The 27,034-nt window shown below is 42.8% G+C and overlaps 1 protein-coding gene and 1 long non-coding RNA gene across 4 annotated transcripts in view; one reads left to right on the plus strand and one right to left on the minus strand.

Moving 5' to 3' along the window:
* Positions 1-25,315, minus strand: LOC125319982. Of its 3 annotated transcripts, none has more exons than XR_007200949.1 (4): positions 21,701-21,940; positions 21,291-21,367; positions 4,633-5,747; positions 1-1,605 (listed from the first exon to the last, which is right to left on the minus strand). It is a non-coding gene; the product is annotated as an uncharacterized LOC125319982 (long non-coding RNA). The 3 variants fall into 3 exon arrangements; XR_007200950.1 differs by lacking the exons at positions 1-1,605; positions 4,633-5,747 and adding exons at positions 13,543-14,663; positions 25,241-25,315 and having other exon boundaries at positions 21,701-21,858; XR_007200948.1 differs by lacking the exons at positions 1-1,605; positions 4,633-5,747 and adding an exon at positions 13,543-14,663.
* Positions 1-27,034, plus strand: part of LOC125319981 (neuronal acetylcholine receptor subunit alpha-7-like) — a 58,063-nt gene that overhangs the window by 3,321 nt on the left and 27,708 nt on the right. The window contains exon 2 of the mRNA XM_048291848.1: positions 13,409-13,548. Within this exon, the coding sequence (XP_048147805.1) occupies positions 13,409-13,548 (140 nt within the window). The remainder of the gene's footprint in view (positions 1-13,408; positions 13,549-27,034) is intronic.

Below are 27,034 nucleotides of genomic sequence, written 5' to 3' on the forward strand. Positions count from 1 at the left end.
TTGGTGTACTCAGCTGGTCTAAAGCAGCTTTTATTTGCCTCACTCATAATACAGAGTTGGATAGCTGTGCTACACCCATTTCGTGCTTTCTCACACCTTTGCTTATTTCCATGAGCTCTAGTGATCATGTCAGAACACAACTGATGACCTCTAGGAGCAAATCATCACAAATTTCTTGGTTCACTTCCATGCAAGCAGGTGCTGTTTCTGCAACAGCAGAAGCATTGGCAAGACAGCCTTGGAAGGCCAGGTTCTGCTGCCAAGCTATAATTTCTCTAATGTGATCTAATTAGACTGAGGTGACATGAGTTTAGAGATCTGTGTTGTAGGAAAAACAAAGAATGTTACTTAAATACCTGTATAGGGAGTCTAAACTTCAGGCCTTGGCTGTGTAGGGCTGATGGAACTGCAGTGATGTGTGTTAAACAAACTCATTTACTCCAAAGAGACACAGTTGAACAGATAAAAGGATTCCTGTGCCATAATAGAGTACAGTGTAATGTCATTAGTTGGTGAAGTAGCTCTACTTTTACATCTCATAACTGTTATCACAGTAGAACCAGGTGTGAAAGATAATTTAGAATCTTTCATACCCTTAATTGGAGATCTGAAGGTTGTATTCACCTCAGCTCTCCACATTCTCTATGTTGATGCACTGAATGATACAATTTCAAAGATAACAATACAGCTGAAACATACTTAAAATAGAAAAGGTATGAGCTAGGCCTTAGCTTGTACTGGTAGGTCTTTTCTTCCATATTGATGGCATAAAAAGATGCCACATGTGCAACTTGCAGAGATGGGAAATTGCTGTCAGATCCCTGCCATTCTTTTAATATCTAGTAGCACAGACACCAGGGCTGATCCCTCTGAATGCTGAGAGCATGCTAAGGCATCATGTATGCATGGAACCAGAGGGAGTCAATGCACTTGTCCATGGCACACGCACATATGCTCTGATCAAGAGTACTAGTGCCACTGATACGTGTCAATACATTTAAGACAGGCAGGCAAGGTCCTAGGCAACTCCCTATTTCCTCTGAATTACTGTCTGCTACAGTAACTTGCTGTACATGCTTGCTTCTTGAGGTTGACTTTTCAGTTCAATGAACCAGACCTTGTGTTCAGTCACTAATCTTCTATGTGCATTCACTGGCACAGCTCTAAGGCTGATCTGTATTATCATAGGCACAGCTGCGACAGTGGAGCTGGCCCAAGCTCCAGGAAAGTTGGAGGTATTTCTCTGCACATTTGCTGATAGTGATCTGAGCTAAATCTTGTGGTAGCTCTTCTCAAATATCACTGGAAAAAGTGGGAAGATCCAGAAAATGCACCTGGGTCGTGACATCACCAGTGCCTATTGTTATATGCACCTATTGGTATAGCACTCTGCATGTAGGAAGTGATCCAGAAGCAGATACAGTGCATGAGAAAGTAGCACCCATCTGGTCTTTGGGATGATACCAGATGGCACATTGGGAGCCTTCAGCCTTGCTCCAGCTCAGAGGGTTTTCTGATGGTCTCAGAGCAGAAGTTCCCATTCCAGGCAGAGGATTCATCTCCTAAAGACAGCTTCAGAACTCTTTTTCTCTCTGGTTTATTTTCCTAAGGGATATGGAAAAGAACATGAGTTAGTGATGGTGGTAGCATATACAATTTCATTTGTATATGACAAGCAAGGAGGGAGATACAGTCTCTTCAGCTCTAGGGTGTGATTAAAGTAGATCAAAACCCTTTGTATCAGTCCTGACATGGTTGGTTGAAGATGTGTACTATGTAGAGATCCTACATAATCTAATTAAGGAAGAGATCAGATCTGACTGAGACAGGTAGGGCTAGCACTGGCAATCAGTATCACCGTGGGGAATGAGAAAGGTAGACAGAAGTTCATTGCTGTTTTAGAACACACTCCTGAGAAAATATGGCTTGAAGAAAGAATTTTGCTTATCAAATACTTCCTGCATTGAGCAAAACAGCTGATGAGAAGGCTGAGACCAGAATCAGGTGAAGTGTTTGGAAGTAAAAATCTCCCCTGCCAGGGCTTGCAATTAAATCAGTAAATTTCAATGGAAGGAGAACCTGTGGTCATACCTGAGTACTTAGGCATGAAAACAGTGAGGTGCAGGTGTCTCTGTCTTGCCTTGCTATCAATTGGCTTTGCTCAATTAGGAAATCTGTGCTTAATGGAGTGCTGAAACAGATGTCTGAAAACCTTATCACCATTCAGAAATTGATATTTTCAGCACTTACTTCATTCCAGAATGTTGAAGAGAAAGCCATAGTCCTCATTTCTATTCTTACTGCAACATAGATTTGGACAGAAAAATTACTTAGAAGAAAGGCAGGCTTGAGGAGGTCTCATTTCTCACTGAGAGCTCAAAGAGGCTGAAGTCAGTTTGCAGATTGGACTAAGACAGTACACTGTGTTCCCTGAAGCTCAGCTGTGGTTACATGGAAAAGCATCACTGGTCACTTAGATCTTCACCATGCCAAGGGAGAAAATTAAGTTGTAAATTGGAAAAGATGTGTCTGTGGCAGCTGAGGTGAGAGAGGGTCTGTCTATACAGATTCATATAGTGGTAGAATAATTTGGCTGGAAGGGACTTCCAGAGGTTGCCCAGGCCAACCCTTCTTCTCTATTGGGTTGCTGTCTGAAGAGTCAAGCTGCAGACATCTCCAAGGACAGTGGTGTCCCCTGTGCAGAGTACCCTTGAGGAAAAAAAGGCTTCCTTAGTACTGTGGGAGTGCTCCATCATGCAACTTTATCTAACCAGTGCTGTCCTTGTGCACCTCCCAGAAGAGCCTGCCTTCTTCATGATGGAACCCTTCCTCATGGAACCTGAAGGCAGACAAAAGAACTCCCCCTTGTTTTCTCATCTCCAAGCGGATCAAAGGCATAATATCTCTTTATCTCCAATCTGTCTGCTGTGTTACAGCAGCCTGTTGTCTCAGTGGCCTCCACTCCACTCACTCCAAGGGATCAGTGCTGTCGTATGAAAGGCTTCATGACACAGAGCTAACTACATGTCCTGCAGTGGGCCTCACTGAGCACAGGCTGGCTTTAGAGAATGATGCTGCTTAATGTTCTCATTGCCTCTGAGTCAGTACATTTGGGAAAAAACAAACACAGGAAGCCATATAATGATGCAGATAATACATTACATAATTCTTAGCCATCTTGTGCGGGGTTTTTTTTAAGAGCCTGCAGAAATGATAGAGCAGTCATGGCAATTGATGAAGTAAGTGCTTTCCCTTTAATATTGTGTCATTTTAGAAAGGTAGTCAGCAAACTGAAATCCAGCTTGAGAAACTGTAACAATGGGAAGAAGAGATCAAGACTTAAATCAGAAGTTGCTAGGTAGTTTGCAGTTCGCACTGTTTCAGCTGGCAAATAGGCAGAAACACTGAATTGAACCTGTTCGTGTTCAGGCTTCACATACAATACATGAAAGGCAACTGGGCAGCTCCAGGAGCTCCAAGTGAAAGATTTACCTTTCTAGAATAACCAAACAACTGTCCTGATGCATACTGTCTGCAGTAGCATTTTGTTCAAGGTGTAAGCCTTCTAATGTAATTTCCGAAGGTATTAGGGTCACCAATTATCATTTAAATTTATTGGATTGGTATCTCAGCTCAAGCAGTTCAGCACTCCTGGCACCATCAGATCTACTTAGGTGTTGCCTGATGATGTCAAAGAGGGGGCAGTAGGGTAGGGAAAGGGTAAATCTAAGGGAAACAGGTTTGTGGGTAAGGAGAAGAGACATCTTTCTCCAAAGGAGGCCTCTGTCAAATGGGCAAATGATTTCACCTTTGGGTCAAAATGCTCTAGCAGACTCAGGAAGTCTTTGTTGGGGAATACAAGAGGGCAGCCCAGACAGCACAGGATCACCTTCTGGATTTCACGCTCATTCTGGTCTCACTCAGAGACCAAGCATCCCCCATCTGCAGGCATTGCTACAGTATTACAGGATGACAATCATGCTCCCCCTGGACACACAGGGCACCAGTTTTGTTTTAATTTTGTTTTGTCTGCACTGACATAATTCAGGAGCATTAGACTGAAGTTACCAAAGCTTAAAATCAACAGGGTAAAGACAGGACAAAATCAGGCTCCCCAGATCATCATTGTCTAGAAGCACTGAATCAGGGGGATGGGAAGCAGGAGAATTAGTTTGTCAGAAACAATGCATCTAGCTTGGTCAGCATACCAGGGCAGGAAGAAAAGATAAGAGACCTCTGATAAAACCAGGGGGAGTCTCAAACAGATATCCTGCGAACTAGCTCAAACCAGTCTCAAAGGCCAGGAGTACAAAAGAGCATGTGCAGGGGAGAAAGGTGAAAAGTTCAGGATGAGGAAGACTTCCTGACTTCATCAAAAAGACCCTCGGAAGACCCCTACCAAAGCCACCAAACCACACTGCGCAAGCGCAACGCGGATGTAAATGACTTTTGGGTTCATTATAATACGAAGCGAGGCTGGGTGGGGCTAGGTGATGAATATGTATAGACGTGTTGCGAAACTTAATGAATATGGAACTTGTAACCCGGTAAATACCGAGCTGAATGCAGCTGTCGACACGCATGGCTTTGGAGGAGTGATCCCCCGTGCGGCCCAGCTGGAAATAAACATACCTACTTTACTACTTCTTTAGTAGTGGAGTTCTGTCCGCTCTTCAGTATCTCAGTTTCACTGTGGTTCTTTTCTGCTCTTAGTCAGGATGAGTGACTGAGCCAATGCAGGTTTGGCTGGCAGGGTGCAGCAGGGAGAGACCAATACTTCATATACCCACTGATCCCAACAAAACCGGGACCTGAGCCATGTATCCAAGAAAAAGACAGTATCATCTAGCGTTCTGAAAACAGATCAAGGCTAACCAACACTCAGCTGTCACTGTAATCTTGTTACCTTTAAAGTCTGGGGAAAAAAAAATTCAAACAAAAAATGAGATGTAGCTTTTAAGCCACTTCATATACATATAAACAAATCTGGACTGAGTCCGCCAAAGCATAGCACATACAGTTTCAAGTGTCCTAGGTCAGACCTCCACAAACCTTGTTTGATTGGTCTCAAGTCCAATTTGCTCAGAGCCAGTCATTTACCTCATCAAGACAGTATTAGAAGCAGCTTTTCTCTTCAATGTGAAATAAATTCAGACTCCTTGGTGAGAATTTTCACACCCCTTCATCCCTTTCTCTTTGAAGACATCGACCATTGAAGCCTCAGACTTCTTTCCCACCTCATCTATAGGTATGTTATGAAAGTTTTCCTTTCCAAGTGAGAAACTGTTTCAGATTTAGGAAAATGGATCTCCATATTTCCCAGTTCACGTACTAAGCACTGAACAAATTAGCAACTATTCAAGGTGCAGTCAAAATTTTCATCAGACTAACCCCCATCCTTTTCAGAGGGCTCTTACACTATGTTTCTCATTATCCAGCATTTGAGTTCTGATATTGTAAAGACAGACTTGGAACTTTCTTTGCATTCCCAGATCCATGTTCACTTTGGACATTTGTGCCTTGACTGTGCCTTGCAGCCAGTGGAGCCCTCACTTTGTTCATGGGCAACAGCTGCGGCTTGAGTGATGCAGGAAAAAGGCAGGAGAAGCCATCTCTAGCCTTGCCTATTGCATCCTCAATTCCTTTGCTGCTTAGCTTTGCTATTCAAGTACAGGTGGCCAGCTGGCAAGGCAGAAGTTCAGTTTGGGAAACCAGCCGTCTCTGGGATCATAACCAGCTGATGAGCACTGCAGAAGAAAAAAGGGAAAGAAGCACTGCAACATCTCTGAGCACATCGGGCAGTTCATTTTCACAGTATTATTGTCTGTATCATTTCCACTCCAGCCTGTCCTCTGCATTGCCCAGATAAATTAAACCCTATTACCACTGCTTCATCAGCAACACACTGAGGCAATGGTTTAGAGGCAATATCCCTCCCTCACCTTTGAACCACAAAAAAAGAGAACATGCTTGTGACTAAGGAATAGCTCTTGGAATCTTTGCTCTCTTTGCATCTTGGGACAAAATTATTTATTTTTCTCTTCCTGGGAAGTTAGTATGTCTCAGTACATAAAGTGGAGAAACTAACCAGAAGAAGCCGATTGCTGCTCAGGGGTGGGCTGGGCACAGGTCAGTGGGTGGCAAGCAATTGTATTGTGCATCATTTCTCTTCTTTGGGTTTTATTTCTGTCTCTCTTTTTGTTGTCTCCCTTTTCTTCTTCATCATCATCATCATCATCATCCTCGTTATTATTATTGTTATTATGTTTCATTAATGTTATTATTGTAATTTTTTTGTAATTCTTCTCTCCATCCCATTGCGGGGGGGGAGATTGTGAGCAAATGACAGCGTGGTACTCAATTGCAGTGTGAGGTTAAACCACAACATCACTGCAGGCTCTATCACTGCTATTATCTGCACTGGGTTTAGGAAAAAAACCTCCTCCTGCCTATTGTTTTCTCAGCCTAATCAGACTTGCCTATCTGTTTCCACAGAAATTATTATTACACATGTTGGTTCACTTACAACTTTCCCAGATCTGCGCTCTCCACATGTGCCTGGCATGGTGTAGAGTGGGCTTTTGATGGGGAGGTGCAGACTGACTTGACCCTTTTCAGAGCCATCTGTGAATGCTGTGCGTATTGCCACGGCTGCCTCATTGATGGCACTTGGAGTGTGAATTTCATAGTGCTTTCCCCAAGAAGGGCTTTTCCTGGGTTAACTGGTTTGAAACATGTAGAGATGAAGGCATGTGACAAGATGTTCTGCAAGCCAGTGGCAGCAGGGAGTGCAAAGCCCATTCCAGTATGCTGATGACCATATCACTGGTATCTTGCTTTTATGTTATAGTTTTGTTTCTTTCCTTTGCCTTCCTACTACTTCCTTTGCCTTACTACTCCTCTCCACAAATCCCAGGAAGGCTGGCAAGAGTCACCTCTAGACAGCCACAGTGCTCTGTAATGTGCAGCAAGGGGAGTCCCTCTCTTCATCACTGCTCGAATTCATCCTCCTGTGCTCCCTCTGCATCTACTATTGTAGTAGTAACACTTGCACTGCATAGAGCTAATGTAAACTAGCATTACACTGAAAGTACATTTTTGCCTTTACTGGCAAGAGTTAGTTATGTTTCTGACCTGGAGTAATGAGGCAGTTTAGATAACTATGACATGTTTGAGAAGTATCCCACTGTTAATACGTTAAAGTGTGTCTCTCTACCTTAAACTCATAACTCAGCCTTTAAAACACCTGCACCAAGCCAGTAAGACCAAAAATATAAGCCCATCCTTTCATTACATAGTTCTAACATGTTGTCATGTACCTAGAGTCTTTAAAAAGAAACCTTTCCTAGGATACCTTTTTAATACCCATCACTGCTGGGAACTCTTTATTTGCTATGAAAGAACAGAAATGACCAGTTTCAGGAATATTAGGTCCTCCTTGCCTAGGAAATCGTGTCATTTCTCACATTCCTCTGGGTATCTGATGAATTTTGTGTTTAAGATGCAGAAACAATCGTCATAGCGAGAGACAAAGATTAGAGTCAAAGATTACCCAGAAGGGAAGTAGATTAAAAAGGGGTTTTAAATGAGGGAAATATTAAAATACACAACACATAAATACACACACACACACAGACACACACAGGGTGGAGATAGCTGATGTGATTCCATTGTTTCTTATGTGAATCCTCTTCCCTGAAGGCATGATGGCATGCATTTTAAAGGCATTGAAAGGAATAATGCATTTGCAGCCACAGATAAAAGTAACAATGCTGCACATAAGAACAAAAGTAGATGGGACACATCTGTGTCTCTGGGGATTAAGTGACATATGGCAGTGACATGCTTTACATTCTTAAAAATCTGCAAAATATTCAAAATAAGTTGTTTTTTGTAGCTTCCAAATCATTAGAATATGCCTCATTTTCTAAGTGCTCTTGCCATTGCAGTTCTTTATGCGAATGAAATTGTCTGTGAAACAACTTGCTTTTTTCCTTATACATCTCATGTTACTTCCCTCATAATTCATTATTGGATATTGTGTCTGTGTGTGTGTATGTCTTCCTGTGATCATTCTATTTGGATTTTGAAAGCAATAGCTAAAAATCCCTACAGAAGTACAGTGATAAACTAAAAAGAAAATAAATAATAGAAGAGGAGCAGTGGCAGAGGAGTCTGAAGGTTTTAGGCAAACAGTTTAAAGTTCTAGGATTTAGCTCTGATAACAGTAGTTTTTAATGGATTTTTCCTCTGTAAATATTCCAGTTATAACAAAGTTAAATACAATCATTACACAACTAAACTTAACAATACCTCACAGTATAATGGCACTATTGTGTTTGGGTTTTTTTAAATGCTAGAACTTCACTCATTTTCTTTTATGAAACAGTAAAACAAACAAATAAACCTAAACAAAAGGTACATGTCAAAGTAACAGTACAGGGAGAAAAAAGTGATATAGATATGGTGAAATACCTGCAGAAGGTACAAGGGGAGTAAATAAATGTCACAACCACAGTATCTGCAGTTTGAAACCTTTTATGAAGTATTCAAAAATACTTCATAAAAATAATTTCCAATATATTGGAAAAATATATAAAAGCAACAATGTGATGGACCAGAAGTATGCTGTTGATTGTATCTTATCATATACTTTAAAAAGATTATATATGAAGATGATTCTAGGAACTGTCTTCAAAAACAAGAATAAAACTGAGACATTTTCTAATTCAGAGGGAAGTTAGAGTGCATATATGTTAGTATAAAGTGATATGGAAAGAATATGGTATTTTGTCTGGAAACCACTTCAGGTACCAATAATCTTGTATGAATAAAATTCTAACTTGTGTATCCAGGCTCAGGTCTCTGTATAAAGAAATGAGCAATGGCTAGAAAACAGCTAGCAGCTGCCCCCCTCAAAAAGTTGAGAGATCATGAAAAGAAAACCAGGGAGCACCATGAAACAGAAGTGGAATGGTTGATAATGCAGGTACCATTGCTGAAAAACTAGTGGAAATTCATGGTCTGCTACCTATCATCTTGTTAATGTTTCATTATTCTTTACTGTGCACAGCAAGCCAGAATGTGTCTCACACCAGGATTCTCAGTTAAGAAGCTGACCACTTTGTGAACAGACCCGGGGAACTGGAAGGGCTGGACTCTTGCCTTATAGCATGGGGACCTTGGCGTGCAAAGCAGAGCAGGAAAATCAACCAGCCAAGACCAGACATGGCAGCACAGCTCCTAGAAAGGAGAGGGCATCTGTCCTTCCTGGGGATGCCATATGGATAATCTGGCCAGACCTAGCTGCAGGTTCCCTTGCTGTGCAATTCTCAGCAATTACATCCTGGAAAGAAAGATGAAACGCAACTGTAGCATGTATTCTCAAAAGATTGGTAGCACTTTATAGGTCATGTCATTCAATCAATGGGACTCTTGCAGCCGTCTTCGCACATGCAGAAGCACGGAGGGAATTCAGAGAGGTGTTTAAAAGTTTAATGTAGCCCATGACTACTAAAGTAACTGCTTTCCACAGAGCTCTTCATAAAACCATCAGGGGATTGGTTGCGTTGTGCCTCCCAGTTGTCTGCAAACTCCAGGAGCAGTTTAGGGAACATTTTCAGATTATCCAAGAATAAATCCTGAGGAACAATCCAGTGCTTGGTCTAGTAATTCCATGTCTCCTTTCCACTGATAAGCCCCGGCACTGGATCCAGCACTCCAGGTGTGTATCACCAGTGCTGAGCAGAGAGGAAGGATCACCTCTCTTGACCTACTTGTGTGGCTCTTCCTGTTGCAGCTCAGGATGCTGGTGACCTTTGCTACAAGGGTGCATTGCTGGCGTATAGTCAACTTGGTACCTGTAAGGTTCCTTGAGGCTTTCCTGCTAACCTGCTCACCAGCCAGCAAGCCCCCAGCCTGGTACCTGGGATTACTCCTCCGGTGCAGAACAACTTCAGACTTTATTTCAGTGAACTTCATGAGGTTCCTGTCAGGCATTTTTCCAGTTTTTTAAGGTCCATCTGAGTGGCAGAAAACCATGTGCTGTATCATCCATTCCTCTCAGTTTTGTACCATCTGAAAACTTGCTAAGGGTGCTGTCACATCATTCATAACCATGTTAAATAGCATTGTCCCCAGTATCCATCTCTGAAGTACTCTACCACTGGCTGGCCTTCCGCTGAACTTTTTGCTGCTGGCTACAACCCTCTGAGCCTGACAGTTCAGCCACTTTTCTGTCCACTTCACTGTTCACTTATCTTGCCTGTAAGGCATAGACAAATGTCTGTGAGAATTTCTCGGAGATGGTGTCAAAAGTCTTGCTAAACTTGAGGTACACACCATACACTGCTCTTCCCTCAAATTTTAATGAGTTTGTATGTTTTCCTACTGCTTCAAAGATATTTCAGAAATAAGGTAGACACTATCAGAGGCAGTGGGTCATAAAAACTCTCAGATCCTTTACCTACAAAATATCATGCCCTTTGCCAGTTACTTTTACTTACCAGTAACATACATAGGCAAGTAAGTCTGGCACTGGTTTTGGGAGACTGACTTGGCAGTTTTAAATATTGACATGCGTCATCTAACCTAGTTGAAAAGATGAGGTAGTCCCACTGCTTTTGGTTAAACTTCTGTGACTGAGGAGTAGTCAGTGATAAAGCCTATTCTACCACATACCCCTGAGAGATTCAGGCTTCCCCATTGCCAGCAAGCACTCCATTTAGCACACAGAGTTGTAGTGTCACAGTGCATTAGCACAAACATTGTAGGGGAAAAAAGCAGAAATCTTTCTGGAGTATGAAACATTAAGTATTTGAAAATTACAATTTAAAGAAGAAGTCTGTGAACATACAAGTCAGACTAGACATCCACCTCAGTTCCCTTCTCCAAAGCAGCTGTAGCAGAGCAATGGCAGTGTGATTAGGCTAGCCAGCTCTTTGTGGTACCAACAGCTGCTATGGCTATTTGCCAGGACACCCCAAGGCTCCATCGCTTCTGAATCCATGTCATTTTGTAAGCAAAACCATGCAGGACACAAATATGTGGTCACCAATGCCAGCTCGGCAGACTAAGAATAGATCAGCTGCAACTATGTTAACAATTTTGAATACAAGAGATTGCAAAGTATTAGGATCACATTACAGAGGGGAGAGTGGAAGAAAGGATGGAAAACTAGGTGCAGTTCTGGGCTACTTCACCTCACAAAATTTAACAGGGAAAGGGGCTTGGCTTCAGCATGGATGAAGCACACAGTGCAAAGACAGCTTTCCAAAGAGTTATGCTCAGATTTCTGCAAGTCAGACCTCCCTTGGGGGCCTGCTTCAATGCACCATGCAGCCGCCCAGTTGGGTCCAGAGACCAGTGAAGGACACTTTTCCCTTGTAAAAGCTGAGGCAGCCAGTTTAAAAGAAAGGTTAAAGACAAGTATTACATAAGTCCTCAAGATGAGAGCAATAGTTCAGGAAGTCATTTCTTCCCTAAAGCACAGGAACATGGGTGGGTAGGTGAGTGAAAGGACAGCAAATATGCTCCAAACACAGAGCCTCTTTCCACAGTAAAATGTGTGGTGATTTTCACGGGTTTCCTTTCCACACAAGACTTTTATAATGCAGTCTGGGCCTGCTGAGGCACTGGAAAGGCCATAACAGAGGACAAATCACTGCTTAAATAAGCAGGGAAGCTTACTTAAGATGGTGAAAGAGAGATCCTGTGGTCAGAGCTTTTTGCCATTGGTGAAAACATAGCATCCAATATTGAGGTGTCAGCAAGGAGTATTGAAGGAATGCTTACAGCATCTGCTCCTCTGGGTGCCTATGATCATGTAGAGTATTACACAAGCAGAGAGAGGCCCCATGAAACTGATGTGTTGGTGTAATTTACCAAGTGAATCAAAATACTCTTATTTCTTGTTTACCAGGCACTGCCATGCTAGAAAGTCACAAAGCTCCCTTGAGTATCAGCAAAAATGAAGAGAACACAAGTTAAACAGACCTGTGAAGGGTTTATAAACTTAATTTATTATTAGTTTTAAAAGGCTTGTCTGCTTTGTTGTAGGGCAACTTTTCTCAGTCTTGAAGGGTTTGCTAAGCACAGTAAGAGACTGGGAAGGCCGAATGGGTTGTTATATTTTGTTTGCACTGTCAAGAAAATATTCATCACAACTTCTGTGAGAGAAGTTTTGGTCTCAATGTGCAGAGCTCTAATCAAGTGGTAAAAAACCATCACACACAGAGACTGGGAGCTGCAGTGGATGAAAAATGCTTCAGTCCAAAGTAATAATGATTTAGAGTGCAGATTCTCTGCCAGGAATTGAATTTACACAGTTCAGAGAATACACACTCATGCTGACAGGACTGGTTTGACCTCAGGGAACCTGCAGTCCATGACCCTTACTCTCTTAGGTGCAGCTCTTAAGTAGAACTCAGTCTGCCACTAGTCACAGCACCAAGATCTACACAGTTTTGGGGGAACTAGGGTTCTGAGCAGTGTATCCCAGCAAACTGCTTGCTTTGCTGAGGGAAGTTAACCAAACCTTCACCATTTACAGTTGTCATGGCAAGGAAGCCTGGTCATGCAGGTTAGATGGATGCTCTCTACACCCACCCTAAAGCTGGGAACTAGGGCATCTTGGAAATTAGGCATAGACTGAAATTCTGCTTATCTTTAACATGCTCAGTTGTTTGCATGACGGCTTCATGTGGAGTCTGTTCCCAGTGGAAACTGAGTTAAGCATGTATTACCAGAAATTCAATATCACTGTAACAGCTGTCAGATACTCTAGCCTTCATACCACCACCTCAGTAGGTGTTAACAAAGTGTGCTGCCATCAGAATGAAAAAAGTCAAGGGAAGTAACCCAAAGCCTGGAAAGACTGCTACACAAAACTGAAGAGGATATGAAGAAGGGTTGTTAGTATTTCTTGAGCATAGAAAAAAGCTTGATACATCAGCTGTAAGACATAAGGATACCTGTTACCAATACTCAGTAAAAACACAGTTTGTCTATGTAATACCAGTGCTGGCTCACAGTAGCCAGTCTCTAGGAAATAAGAACAAGCAAATGAAAGAACTGTGACTGCTTTCCAGGAAGCTGGTGGTTTTGCAGCCACAACTCTACTGACCATCAGCAAGAGGAACTCCAAGAAATGGGAACATTCAGTCAGAGCCCCAAATTTTGTTCAGTAGTTTCTGAATGTTAGTAATGAATAAGAGTGTTAGTTGGTTGTGGGGTTTTTTTAATAATGCAGAAAAGCTGTGTCTGTCACATTAATGTGCAGAATTTGGGTGATATTTTTGGGAACTGCTTTCTAATTACAAACCTAATAAGAGGGGTTTTTCAACAAAACAGACAAGCAATGGTCACAGTGTGACCAGCTCGAATGACAGACACCTTTCTTTTACTCTAGTCTCTCAGCAGGGTGAAAGCCAGAGACGCTTGTACAGAGAGCTGCTGAGGAACTACAATCGTCTGGAACGACCTGTAGTGAATGACTCCCAACCACTCATAGTCGAGCTCCAGCTTTCCTTGCTGCAGATAATTGACGTGGTAAGTTACTTGCTCTTCTCTGTGGCACCCATTCAGCATAACAAGTCTGATCTCTCATCTAGGAGACATACTTTTGCTCTTTATCAGGCTGTCAGAAATGAAGGCTGGCTGTCTTTTGCTAAGCATCCTCCCTAAATGCTGGAGTACGTGCTTTGACACTTTAGAGGAGTGAATATCCTCCTAAAAGCACAGCCATTTCTGACACAATTTGAGCTGCAAGGAGATTAATTATGTATATTTTGTCCATTTGTTTTCAACAGAAAAAGGAATTCAATCAATTAGAAGCTATGTGTTACTACAAATTATTAATGATACTTTCTTCTCAGAGCTGTGTGGGATGCAATAACTCAAGACCATGTGCAGCATTCAAAGCTACTATCACTGCACTTACACTTTTTCATTAGGTATTATAATGGCATTAGCCTCTTCTCCCATCATATTTTTACCATGCACTGCAGCGGAATGAGTCTGCCCTGAAATGAGCTTAGAAATACGTAAAAGCAAAACCTGGAGGCACAGCCCTCTAATTGTCTTGACTACAACATGCTTTTACAGAATTGGAGATTTGACCCATGGAAAATTTTAACATAATAATCCAAATCCTTTTTTTCATCATGAAGAGGATTCTGTATGATAAACTGTGATATATATAGACAGGATTTCTTTCATCTATATGAGAAAAATGAGCCAGGAGAACAATTTTGACCATCTTCACCCTGTCAGCAGAGCAAACAGGCTCTTGTAAACTAGTGCTCTTATCTTCATCCTGCCTTTTCCATAAACAGTGTTTGGGGCTGGTTTCTGATCCCCTGTCACTGTTATGGGGGGAATGAGGAATAGAGAGAGAGATGTGGAAAAATTTGTGCAGTTGCAAAGTAAATTAACAGAAGCCTCAAATATTTAAACTTTTTAAAGCTCTCACAGTCTTTCTGAAAATGTGTGGTACACCAGGTGCTCTCCCTGGAGAGGTAAGCAGGACGCTGAAGGTGTAGCCCCCCAGCATCCCAACATGCAAATGGCAGGTCCAGTCAGCTGTGGTATTCCTGGAGGCAGGCAGCAGCCACCCAGATAGGGTAAGCATCTTTCTGTTTTGAAATGTTACCAACTGCATCGAACTGGAAGAGAGAAGAAATCAGTACTGTGAACCAGTCCTCTACATGAATGGAAGAGCAAAGATTTCCTGCAGCTAATTTCAAGTAAATTTCAGCAAGCAGTTCTAGGTTTAGCAGAGGTGTCTCAGCTCCAAAGATCTTCCTTCAGCCCTTCTTTTTCTGTGGCATTTTCTTTCAACCTAATTTGAAGGTTGCAGGTACTAAAGGGGACTCTTCAGCCATAGGGCTGTGACTGTACATTTTCAAAGCTCGGAGTTACATAAAACAATTTTTCACCTGTGTTTCACATTCACATATGAAACCCAACCTGTAAGGAAATTGGCATTTTTTAAAAAGCACTTTATCTACATTATGTCAATGTCCCTTACAAGAAGTTTAGTTCCACTGTTCCTTTTTGTTTGTCCACAATAGGAAGTAGGTATGCTAAATGTTCATACCTATCAGAAATGAAGGTTTTCTTCCCTACATCTCTGCACCCAATACAGATGCTAGATGTTAATCAGTTTTAATCAGAATTAATGACCTGTCCTAGGCTTGTGGTCTTGCAAACTGCACTCAAGGTGTTTTAAAAAACATCCAGAGTCACCTGATATGTTGTGAAAACATGCCTGTCTCCTCAATGGAGGACAGAAAATCACTTGGCAGGCAAGTCTCTATAGTAAAAAGGTCATTGTAGCATCAACAAGTAAACCAACCAGCCTGACAATGCACAAAACACTGATCCCCTGGGTCTTTAAATCAGGAATCAGTGCAGAAATATGCCAGCAACAAGCACTGTACTTGTGAGCCCCTCATCCTCCATTGCTGGCTGGACAGACAGCAGCATTTGTCTGCCCCAGCTGCTGAAGTAAATGTCTGTTTCAAAGGAGGCTCATTACAGCCACAGTGATGTAAAGAAAAGCAGTCAAGCTAAAAGGAGATAACCTTTATCAGCTGAGACATTGTGAGGCGAACCAAGTGGCCATCTCTGTTCACTCAGATGGGAGTCTGGGGGTGAGTTGACTCTGCCTCCTCAGCTGCCCTGCCTGGCAGAAGACAGAGCAGCTGGTGCACAGCTTTCACTTGGGGAAGACATTAGACAGTATCACAGTCTTGGCAATAGTGTATGCATTAACAAAGTGAAAAGTTGCTCTTTCTGAGGACTTGTGTGTCCAGCGTGGTCTGTTACCGTAAAAGTGCAGGGTGCTAGGCAGGGTCCCAGCATGAGGGCACCTCTTACACCATGCTCCCTGGGGAGGAAACAAGCATTCCATGCTCAGTGAAGTGTCATGTGCCAAGGCATACTACAGCATTGCTGGACTCAATGAGATGCTTCGCAAGCAGTCACTGCAATGGGCATGAGACAGCGGACCGTGTTCTGGTTTCCTCACAGGAGAAAACAATGTGAAGAAGATGAAAACAAATCTCCTTGTTGCATGGGAATGAGAAGGGGTTTGCCACTGATCCTCAAAAAAACTTGTGCCTTACCCATGCCAAAACCTGGTATCACATCTAAAGCACTTCTATCTGGGACAGGTTCCATGACGTACCTCCATACGTCTATTTTATACACATACTGTATTAAAATGTAATTAATCTTAAATTCATCTTCTGCTGACAGCCTGCTGAGAACAGCATTGGTGCCAATCTAGTTGCACTCTGCTACATAGAGAGAAAAGACTGCTCTGAGATCACTGTGGTTTTCCAAGCAGTACTACAAGTAACTACTTAAAATTTCACCTCCTCTTCTTACAACCATTCAAAGAAAATGTCAAAGCATGACTGCTTTGGATTAGGTTTTCTGCTTCTACTTGCATGTATTTGCCTACACAGGGTATGTATGGTTTTTAGCATTCAAAGACAGCCATCATACTCAAAGCTGAGAAGAACATGTTCTCTGCTTGTCACAGCTGTGGTAGACAAATGCAAATGAAGGACTTTAGGGTTCGGACTTTTCCCCAAAATTATATTAATTCATAACTACAGCCATGACAGGCCCATTACATTCAGGAAACAAATGAGCAGAAAGAGACAGTTACAGCCCCTGTTTAACAGCAGGGTTCAGTTCAGTTTGCCTTGTCCTCTGTGTGTAAGGACAACTTCATGCTGAGCTGACTCATGTGTATGCCATTTTTGAGGGTCACTTTTGCTTGGAGCCTGACCCCCAGGCACTCCCTGTGCATCAGAAGGGCACTGGCTGGTGATCTCTCCCACAGAGCACTGTCAGGCACTGCCAAGCCCTGCCAACCCAAGCAAGGGTAGACATCCAAGAGTACCTGGAACAAAAATTCTCATTTTGACTACGAGTGCAGTCAGTTGGTGAGGCTAGTGTAATTAAGAAATGGGGCATGACATTTTCGGCAGCACAGGAAATGCAAGCATTCTCCATTGGCACCATGTAAAAGGAACCTGCTAGGTGGAAACTATTTGTCATCATGAGTGATGGTTTTCATTGCTCCTGTTGGCATTTGCAGGAGACCTTATCTGAAGGGGTGTATACGTGGTTCCATTGTTAAGTTATTAACAAAAAATACAGCTGTTGAGGTCCCTGCATATGGCGGAGTCCTGTAGTACTTTTCTCGTTCATGTTCAGCCTTCCAGCTGCCAATGTCAGAGGTCATAATGACAAAAACGGGACTGAAGTGACAAGTGGGAAACCACACCTAACAATCCATGAATCATTTTGCACTTCCGGAAGCCAAAAAATACATCATTTTCCTGTATTTTGGGCTGCAAACCCAAAACAAATGCTGTATCTGGAAAAATTTATTACAGACTGTTTTGATTCAATTGCACAGTGTGCAAAATGATTGTACATCCTAGGGACTGCAGGATTATCCCAAACCTAATCACATGCTTGCAAACAATCTCACTTTAAAACTGCAGATGTTGTTGCTACATTGTTGCTCCACATATTTGGAAACCAGCAAGACAAGGTAATGTAACAGTTTAGTAGGACAACAAAAACAAAGACTCTGGGTTTTTTTCCTGAAAACTGGATCTGTGCCTTGCTGTTCACAGAAAACAAGGGAAAAGATCCTCACATACTTTCACCGAGCGCTCAGGTGCAGTTGCTATAAGCAGCATACTAGCTTAGCAGCACAGATATTTTTGCCTTATGTACCCAGAACTTACCAAAATGTTGGATTCAAACTTAAGCTTCCACTGGTTTCCCCTACAGCCTACACTACAGCCTGAAAGGAGTTGAGGTTTTTTGTTATTTTGGGTTGGTTTGTGAGGTTTTTTTCAGGAGTGCTTGGTAAGAGAACAACTTCTAAATGCAGGCATCTGTTGACATTGAAGCTGCCTTCACCTGCCTGCTCATTTCTCAGGTGATCTACTGATCAAATAACAGGACTGTTGAACTCAGTCCTCAGGAGCTCAGACCTCTTTGCTGGGGAGCTCTCTATCTGAGTGAGAGTTGCCAAAGCTAGAGGCTGCCTGTCAGTATACTGTGCCAGAAGTTAAAGTTGAGAAGGCAGGACGCAAGGCTATGCCTGGCCCTGGGGTGCATCCTGTCCTCCTACTGTTGGCTTTTTCATAAAATCTTTGTCAGATCTGAATGCCTTTAGCAGTTGATATCCTTGGTTTTAAATTATTTTGTTTCGTAAGCTTTCTAGGGCTGCTTCTGCAGATGTATTGAAAGGCCAGAAACTTCAAGGTTTATTTTCTAGCTCTAATTCACCTCTTCCTTCTTAAACTGACCTTATAGCTTCTAGGTCATCCGCTCCCACCTTTCATTCCAGCACCATCAAACATACAAAAATCAATGCTGGATGTTATGTAGTAAACCCAGAACAACAGACAAGTAATTCAAAGAAACAAATAAAAATATGCTGTGCATATAAGCACCTATTCATTTGTTATTCCCAATATAGTATCAGTATTTAATGGATTAAACCATAATCCCTGTAGTACATCCCGTACAAATCTTTTACAGATAGATATCTTTAACAATGTAAGCTTGACCATTCAACTGACTCTTTCAGGCCTTCTAGATTAAAGTATCTTTTTTTTTTTTCCCTTTCCTAATAATGCCTTTGCATTTATTTGTGGGCTTCCTGCATAGCTTTTGTGAGCGATGTTTAACTCTGTTTCTCCTTGAAAGACCTCCTCTACCAAACCATGTATATTTCCGCAAAGTTTTTTTTCACTCTCATCTTGCAAGAGCAGTGAGACTGATGCAAAATGGTGCAACTGAGAAGAAAAACAGACTGGACACCGTTATAAAAGCTGAAAATCAGTAATTAGTGATCATGAATAGTAGTCATTAAAATTCCAGACAGAAAAATTGCAGAAAGGGTTCTAGACCAACAGATTCATTAGAGTTAAATCCCAAAATCTCTCTCCTGGTCACAGAACTCACTTAGTGTGACCAATTTTCAACTCTGTGAAGAAAAAATAAAATTCCTCTCCATTAGCATGGGAGGATCTTGAAAATTGGGAAATTCAGGGCTAATTGAGACATGAATTATTATTTTGGCTGTCTCCTATGTGCGAGACATTGTCAAAATGCCAGTCTCACTAAACCAATTAAACATGCAACATGTGAATTTGCTAGGACAATGAAGTTAAGCACCATGGGTAGCATGGCTTCCTGACTAATACTACTTGCACACACTTGCATGAAACATTATGATGGAGCTTTTGTTACCTAAACCTTATTGGCATCTTTTTATTTTATTTGACTTCTGCCCCACTCAGTGCAGAGTGGGAGCAGTTCACTAGTGAGCAGCAATTCCATGGTTTGTTTTCTTTCAGCATGGTTCCCCAAGATGTACTTAGTGGCAATGGCTCCAGCAAAAGAAAGACTGATTTCCTTCTGAGATTTTTAGTTGTGGTCATCCAGCTTGGGCATTTCACGATAATTAAACAATTTTCTGTCTGTCTGGTGAAAAGACTGTACTCTGTTGTTTGTGCATGTGGGAATTTAGATCTTGAGCTCATGTATGTTCCTTAATTTTGGGTAACTAATCTGAGGCATCAAGGATTTGCAATAAAGCAGTTAAGCCAAAACTGTTGGGGTGGCCTCATATTTCTTAGTTTCTCTGAGTCCTGAGAGACAGTGAGTTCAGCTTCTCAGTAAAAACCTTTCCTCCCATTTTCTATCCCTGATCACAGACTTTAAGAGATCACTTGAGTTTTGAAACAGGCCTCCATTCCCTTACTTTTTGCTGTCACAGCAGCATGCAAATATAGAAAGAAAAAGCAAAGGCAACTTTGCAGCAGATAGACTGAGTGTGAGTCTCTGATAAGTATTCAGGGCTGGTTTTCTCAACCATCCTTCTACTGTTTTCCTTGTGATTTCAAATGCTGGAAAGGACAGTTAATAATTAATATCCTGGAATAACGATTTGTGTCTAGTCCTGTTTGTTGAAGCACCTGCCAACTATGTGCAAAATACATGGAGGCCTATTTCAGGAGGAGGTATCCACCCTGGAGAATATAAAAACCATCTACATGCTATGTGTGGATCATTTTGGATTTTAATGGAGGACTGACTGCTTTTGTATGGTGACATAACACCCTTTCCCCCAGGAACTAAGCATGTATGTCAGTTTATTCAAGCAGTCAGAGAGCAGCACTGTGCTGGAAGGCCATGTGAGGCCCTCTGACCCAGCATCTGGCGTTTTCATGAGAAGTATCTTTGAAACAGTGGGACAAAGCTGGTGCCCAGGATCCCAGGATCCCAGAGAACTGTGGGGACAGGGAGTCCTGCAATTTGCAGGTCTTTGTGGAGGAACTTAAACAGTCTCAAGACCAGTGTTGGTGTCTACATTGTGTCACAGTTCACAGGAGTCCTGATCTTCAGGGACTAGTGCAAACATACAACCTAGAAAAATAAAATTAGTTTCCTAAGTCAAGTACCCACAGCCCCAGACAGTAGTTGAAAGTCTTGTCGCATGGGCAGGGCAAGAACAAGACTGCCTTTTTTCACCACAGGGAAAATTGGAAAATACTGGGGGAAAAGGCAAGTAAGACATGAATCAAGTAGGAGACTCTCAGTCACCAGTTCTGCCAGTGAGTGGGAGGGCTGCCTACTCTGAAGCCCTGACTAGCAACAGAAACTGGCATTTCTTCCCTTATTTCTTTCTGATCTCACCTTTAGGGAATGCATGGGTTCAGTACTTGCTGCAGTGGCTTTTGTATCCAGGCCTTTGCATTTAACGTCCATATCTGGTTGGTCTCTGACATACAGGGAGCCAAGGCTTTCACAAGGAATACTTCTTGAGGACTTTGATACCCATGCATTATACAGCCTAAGGAATATGATTGGCACCCCTGTGTTTGCAGGCTTCTCTGGAACAGTCCCTGTTTCAATGCTGTGTGCTCCTCCCAGTACAAGGTTCTCTTGAACTCTCCACTCTCACCAGAAGTGATTGCTCCTGTCTCAGGGGCTTGCAAGGGGAGGAATGTATTCTGACAGTGGCCAAAACCTCCAATATGCAAAGTTCCTGTCTCAAAAGCAAGTGAGTAGACACTGCTGAAAGCAGCAGATACAGATGCAAGGGTACTCCCCCAGACTGCTCTTCCGGGGAGAGAAGAATGCAGGTGCTTACAGACAGGGGACACTGCCTTTGTAGTAGCTGCTACACAGTGGAAAGACCAAAGGCAGACTGCACTGCTTGCTCACAGTGAAAGAATACATACCTCTGCGACACAGGGGGGGCCCAAGAAAGGCATGACCTCCAGAAGCCAGTGGCATCAGATGGGAGCGTGATTCAACCCTAGATGAAAAACACTTATGAGACATCACGTCCAACCATTCATAGGAGAAAACCCTGAGCAACAAAGGTGTTGCTGATGGGCAACAAAATACTCAGTAGGTGTTTGTTCTTATGTTATTCCTTTGTATTTTTGTTTTTCTCCACAGTCTTTCACCTTGACTCTGGGCCTTCCTGTCTGATTTCCATCTTCCTCCTGAGGGTGCTTTGTTAAAGGAATTGAGATGAAGTACTTAAACTTTAGGTATTCCTATGTAGTTGGTGTTACCATGGCAAGGTTTATTCCAGCTTATTAACGAGACCCCTGAAATACAAAGGCTGTCCAGCGATACTTACCTGAATGTTGCCAAGGCAACCTGGGCACTCCTCAAAATTACTGGTTCTGTGAGCCTTCAACCATTCAATGCATTTGAGCTGAGTTTTAGATAATCAGCTGAAGATTGTGTGCAGATTGGTGGTTCAGCAATGGAAAGGAGTGCCTGTGCAGTCACAAACTGAGAATACAAGTGTCATACATGAAATCCCTAATTAGCTTGGTCTTTGCATGTTAAGTGCTTTAATTAGTTAATTTTGAGTTAAACAATTTTTTTAATTGAATGTTAAAGTTAACCCATCAGCCCAGGTACAGAAATCAAGTTCTGTTATTAGTGTTTTCACTTGTTCAAAGCAGTTTATTTGTAAAGTTAAAAGTTTCCCAGTTAAAAATCCCTTTTCAAACTTTAAACCACTTGTACACTGTAAGAGTTGTTTCTCCCATGTTCATTGTCTACTTTTACAAATGTTTTAAGATGTATTAGGTGTATTTTAATATATTTTTTAAGGGTTTCTACTTTGCGCCTTAGACCCAGGACCAACTCCAAAACCCCAGTTTCTAACAGCCAACAGCTATTTTTAGCCCCATCGCCAACCTGAATCTTAATGAGGGCATGTTACCACCCTTACTTCAGCTGATACTACCCCCTGACAACGACGACCTATAGGTAGACAGAGATGTTCTGTCAAAGGGACAGCATCAATCACTTTGGACCAAAGGGGTGTGCTGTGGGCGGGCTGTGGGCGGGCTGTGGGTGGACTGGGGCGGAGCAAAGGCACTATAAAATAACGGAGCAAGCTTCAGCGCAGTGTAGACCACTGCAGATTAGAGGTAGTGGGCACTAGTGCTGGGTGTTAAAGCCTTACTCCTATTAAGGAGCCTTTAATAATTTTTCCTTGACTTTTGCATTAGCTGAAAGTCAGCCCAGCACTGCAAGTTCTTCCACCAGAGGTCCAGTGCTGTCTAAGCCTGAAGATCTCTAATCCCTGCGCTCCTGGGGCATACCTCCTGAGCCACTAGGATCCCAAATTTTTATGTTTTGCTAATTTTTGTAATTTTTCAATTTTTCTGTTTTTAATAAATTATTTTAATTTTTACTAGGAGTTGTCTCATTCTTCACAACAAGCATTTGAAAGCTTGGTCAATTCCAGTGGATATTTTGAATGAGATCTCACTCAAAGATCAGTGTCTCTGCTAACAAACTTTCCAAGTTTCCATGTCAATGTCTTTGTGTCACTTACTGTTTCTCTCCTCGTCTTCAGATCTTCAGGTACGAAAACAGTGGGGAAAAAAAAAGTAAAAATTAACCAAAGTAGTCCCAAAGTAGTCACACATTACTTCCGAGAGTTACTTGTTCAATTTGGGACTTTTCTGATCATTGTTTTGAAATAATTCAGTGGTTGATTCAACTCCACTTCTGTGGCTCTGCGAGAGGGCAAGAATTAATGACTCCTGCTGGTCACCTGGTAATAAATACCTTGCTACGAAGATGACATGTAATCATATGATGTCACTACTGAACCAGAAAGGACTTTGGGATTTTTTGTCCACGTGATATGGCCTGGGTAATTACGTGGCTAAGGGCAGTTATATTTCACTTAGATGTTGACCTGGCAAGGGAGAATCTATTGACAGGCAGTGGTGCACAATGCAGGCAGATGTACATACACTGTAAGCTTTGAATTTATGGCAGGGAGAAGAAAACCAAACTGAAACATTCACATGTCACAGCATGTGCACCAGAACAAACCAAACTGTCACTTTCTGTGGGTCAAAGGTGGCTGTAGGAATAAGCAGATATCCAGGGCAGAGGATTAACTGGAGTCAGGCTGGAGATAGAAAGGGGAGAAAATGACCCAGATAAATACAGGAAGGATTTAGAGAGCAAGTGTTGCACTCACTAGTGATGACAGCTTTTCCAGCGTTTTTAAATACAGGAGCAAAATTATTTGTCTGAGCTGAACATTTGCAAACCAGGAGGACAGCCAAGGGAGTGATGGAAAAACACCTCTGGGAGCTGATCATTTTCAGCCTCACCAGAATCTTTGCAGGGCTGCTTTCAGTGCTTTGCTGCACAGAAAGATGGGAGCTGAGAGCCAGCCCAATGCAGGGGGAAGGTCATTGCCAAGGCTGACAGTGCCAAGGCAGGAATCTTGAACAGAAAAAGCAGTGTGATAGGTTATTCAAGTTTTCTCCTGGGAGGAAAGTCATCCTCTCACCTAACCTTTAAACACTTCTGCATAAACCAATGACACAGAGCGAGGGAAATGCCTTCAGCACTTCCCGAGCTCAATAATTAGCTTTTACTTAGGCAAGCTAAGTGATCAGTGTTCTCCTGAGATAAAGCACACACATGCTCCAGGTTATTTGTTTGTGAGTGTCTATGTAACAGAAAAATACATTCCTTTCTGTGCCAAGATATTTTAGAGGTGCCTACAGTACACAGGTCCTGATAAAGATGGCAGGATTTGCAATTCTTCTGCAGCTCTGGAAAGGCAAGGCAACCAGTCCACTGCAAAGGCCAAAGTATTTCCTTACAGAATGCAAAGTTACATGGCTCAGTAAACCACCCCGAAGAGGGAAAGCTCCATAGACGCCTCGGCTCTGAAATGCCTCTTGCTCTAATAGGGGGTGGATTCAAACTCAAGATTCCCATGGCCCTTATGTCCTCGACAGCCCCAGCAGGCACTTTTTCCTTGGTTCCTCAGGGTCCTTCTCTAGAAAGGACTTAGCAAGAGAGCTACACCTGGACAAATGCCTGCCCAGTGTAAAGTCAGTGTCCTGACTTTTGATACTGGCCCAGCGCCAGGCACCCACGCTCACTCACCCTCCCCCGCCATAGCTGGGCAGAGAGAGAAAAGTAAGTTAATGAAGGGTTCATGAGTTAAGGAGAGTGAGAAAACGCTTCAAGGGCAAAACAGGCTCAATTTAAAGTTGCAAAGTGAATTTATTACTAACAGACTCAGAGGAGGATAATGAGAAGTAAAATAAGCCCTTAAAACATCTTTTTCCCCCCAGCCCCTCCCTCCCTCCTTCCCACCAACAGTGCAGGGAGACAGAGCATGGGGATTTGGTCAGTTCATCACCCGAGGTTTTCTTCCGCTTCTCAGGGGAGAGGAGTTGTTCCCCTGTGAGACCGTGGGGTCCCTCCCACGGGAGACAGTTCTCCGTGAACTTCTCCAGTGTGGGTCCACTCTCAGAAGCAGCAGTCCTGCCACACCTGCTGGGATGTGAATTCCCCCCCATGGGCAAACAGTCCTCCCAACACTGCTGCGCCGTGGGTCTCTCTTCCACGGGGTGCAGTCCTCCAAGGACAGGCTGCTCCAGCCTGGAAGCAGGGCCCTCTCTCTCCACTGGGTCTCCCACTGGATCACAGCCCCCTCCAGGCATCCCCCCGCTCCGGCACGGGCACCTCCCCCAGGGGCTGCGGGTGGATCTCTGCATCCCCCGTGGAGCCGGTGGGCTGCGGGGGCACAGCTGCTTCACTATGGCCATCACCACGGCCTGCAGAGGCATCTCAGCTCCGGGCCCTGGAGCACCTCCACCCCCTCCTTTTCACTGACCTTGGTGTTGCTATGTTTTCCCTCACGTGTTCTCACCTCCTTCTCTTCTCTGACTAGAAGAAAAACTGTGTGTACTCTGTTTTGATTTTCTTCTTAAATATGTAATCACAGAGGCGTTACCAACCTCTCTAATTGGCCCAGCCTTGGCCAGCAGCATGTCCATCTTCAGAGCCATCAGAGATTGGCTCTGGTGGACATGGTGGAAGCTTCCAGCAGCTTCTCACAGAAGCCATCTCTGTGATGGCCATGTAAAACCAACACAGTCATATTTGCTGCTTCTGCAAACCAGGCACTTCCGGCAAACTCAGATACTTGTTTGAAAAATATTTTGTTCTGTTGTGCAATAAGAAGGACCCATCAGGCTGCATCTGTTGACCAGCACTGCATATGGAAGCATTTTCTGTGTTTTGCCAAAATGTCAAATGCCATTTAAGAGCTCAGAAGCCTGAAGGCAAGGATGGGAATAGTCTCTGAACAGCCAGGAAAACATCCTGAAGTGATATTTTATTTCACCCAAGCTAAGAGAGACATAAGCAGCCCAAAGCCCAAGTTAGACCTTGTGTTTTTGCTGCTATCTAAACACAAGACAAGGAAGACCATTGTTACTTTCTTGATAACCTTTTGAGAACTCAAAAAGATACGTTTTCCTTTGACTTCAAAACAAATCTAAGCACAGTAGCCCTGTGAAAAGGAGGCAAAGCAGACCCAAGACAATGAATTTAATGCTATGTGAAATATCTGGCTGAAGAATTATTTGGAGTCAAAGCTGATTAGCCAGGTCATTAGTACCTGACACACAAATAAACAGGTAAAGACAACAAACTGTTTTGTGAAATACAGAAGTTAGCCCAAGATGTCTTCCTTTGCAAGCTGTCAAGTATAAACTTACTGTGCCAGACAAAAATGAGTTTCCTTGTAACTCAGAGGCACATATGAAAGGCTCCTGATGGAAGGCACCTCCACATGCTGGAAACCCACAGCCTCACAGATGTACATTGGGCTTTAATTCATTCCCCTGTGGTTTACAAAGGTAGATGACAAAATAAGGAATGTCCCCTTCCCTGTAGGTTTCAGTGTAGATGGGGAAAATCCTTAATTTTGCACAGCAAAGGCACTGGCTGACTGTTGCTGACCATGTTTTTAATCATGGTGCTCAAGCTCCTTTGAGAGTGCACAGAAAGTCTTTGTTAGGAGGACATGTGCAGGTTACAAGTATAAAGCATTATTTGGCTAATGACATAAAATATTGTTAGGATTTGATGTGCAATTCAGAGGACCGTCATGCTCACCAGCCCTACAGGACACTTCAGGAGTCATTGGTGGCCAGGGATGCATCAGTGAGATGGGCTGGCAGCTGGCCTCTCAGGATCCCTGGGACACAACCTCTGTGTTGCTGGGTTGCTTTCATTTCCTGGTCAGTGGACACAGATATCTCTGATGACTCTATCAATTATCAGCTCTGGGGTTATTCTCTACTTTAGGATTTTATTTTTCAAGATGGTGTTTGAATCCTTCAGCATCTAAAATGCTTGTCTCAACAAGCCCAGTCCTTCTGTTACTTTTCTGCAGATTTTCTTACTTGCTTCAACCACAGCAACCAAGGGAACAAAAGGGGGTGCAGATGGACCAGGCCTCTGGAGGTGGGTTGTCGTTTGCATAGAGAGAGGCATACATTTGCTAAAGCAGCAGAGAGGAGAAAGGGAAATATATGAACAGTATAACAATATAAAATCACATCTGATTTTTGTGTGGCATCTCACAGCAGCAGAAGCAGTGTAGTCAGGTCCCAAGAGG

Source organism: Corvus hawaiiensis, chromosome Z, assembly GCF_020740725.1.
Source record: "Corvus hawaiiensis isolate bCorHaw1 chromosome Z, bCorHaw1.pri.cur, whole genome shotgun sequence".
Taxonomy (NCBI): Eukaryota; Metazoa; Chordata; class Aves; order Passeriformes; family Corvidae; genus Corvus; species Corvus hawaiiensis.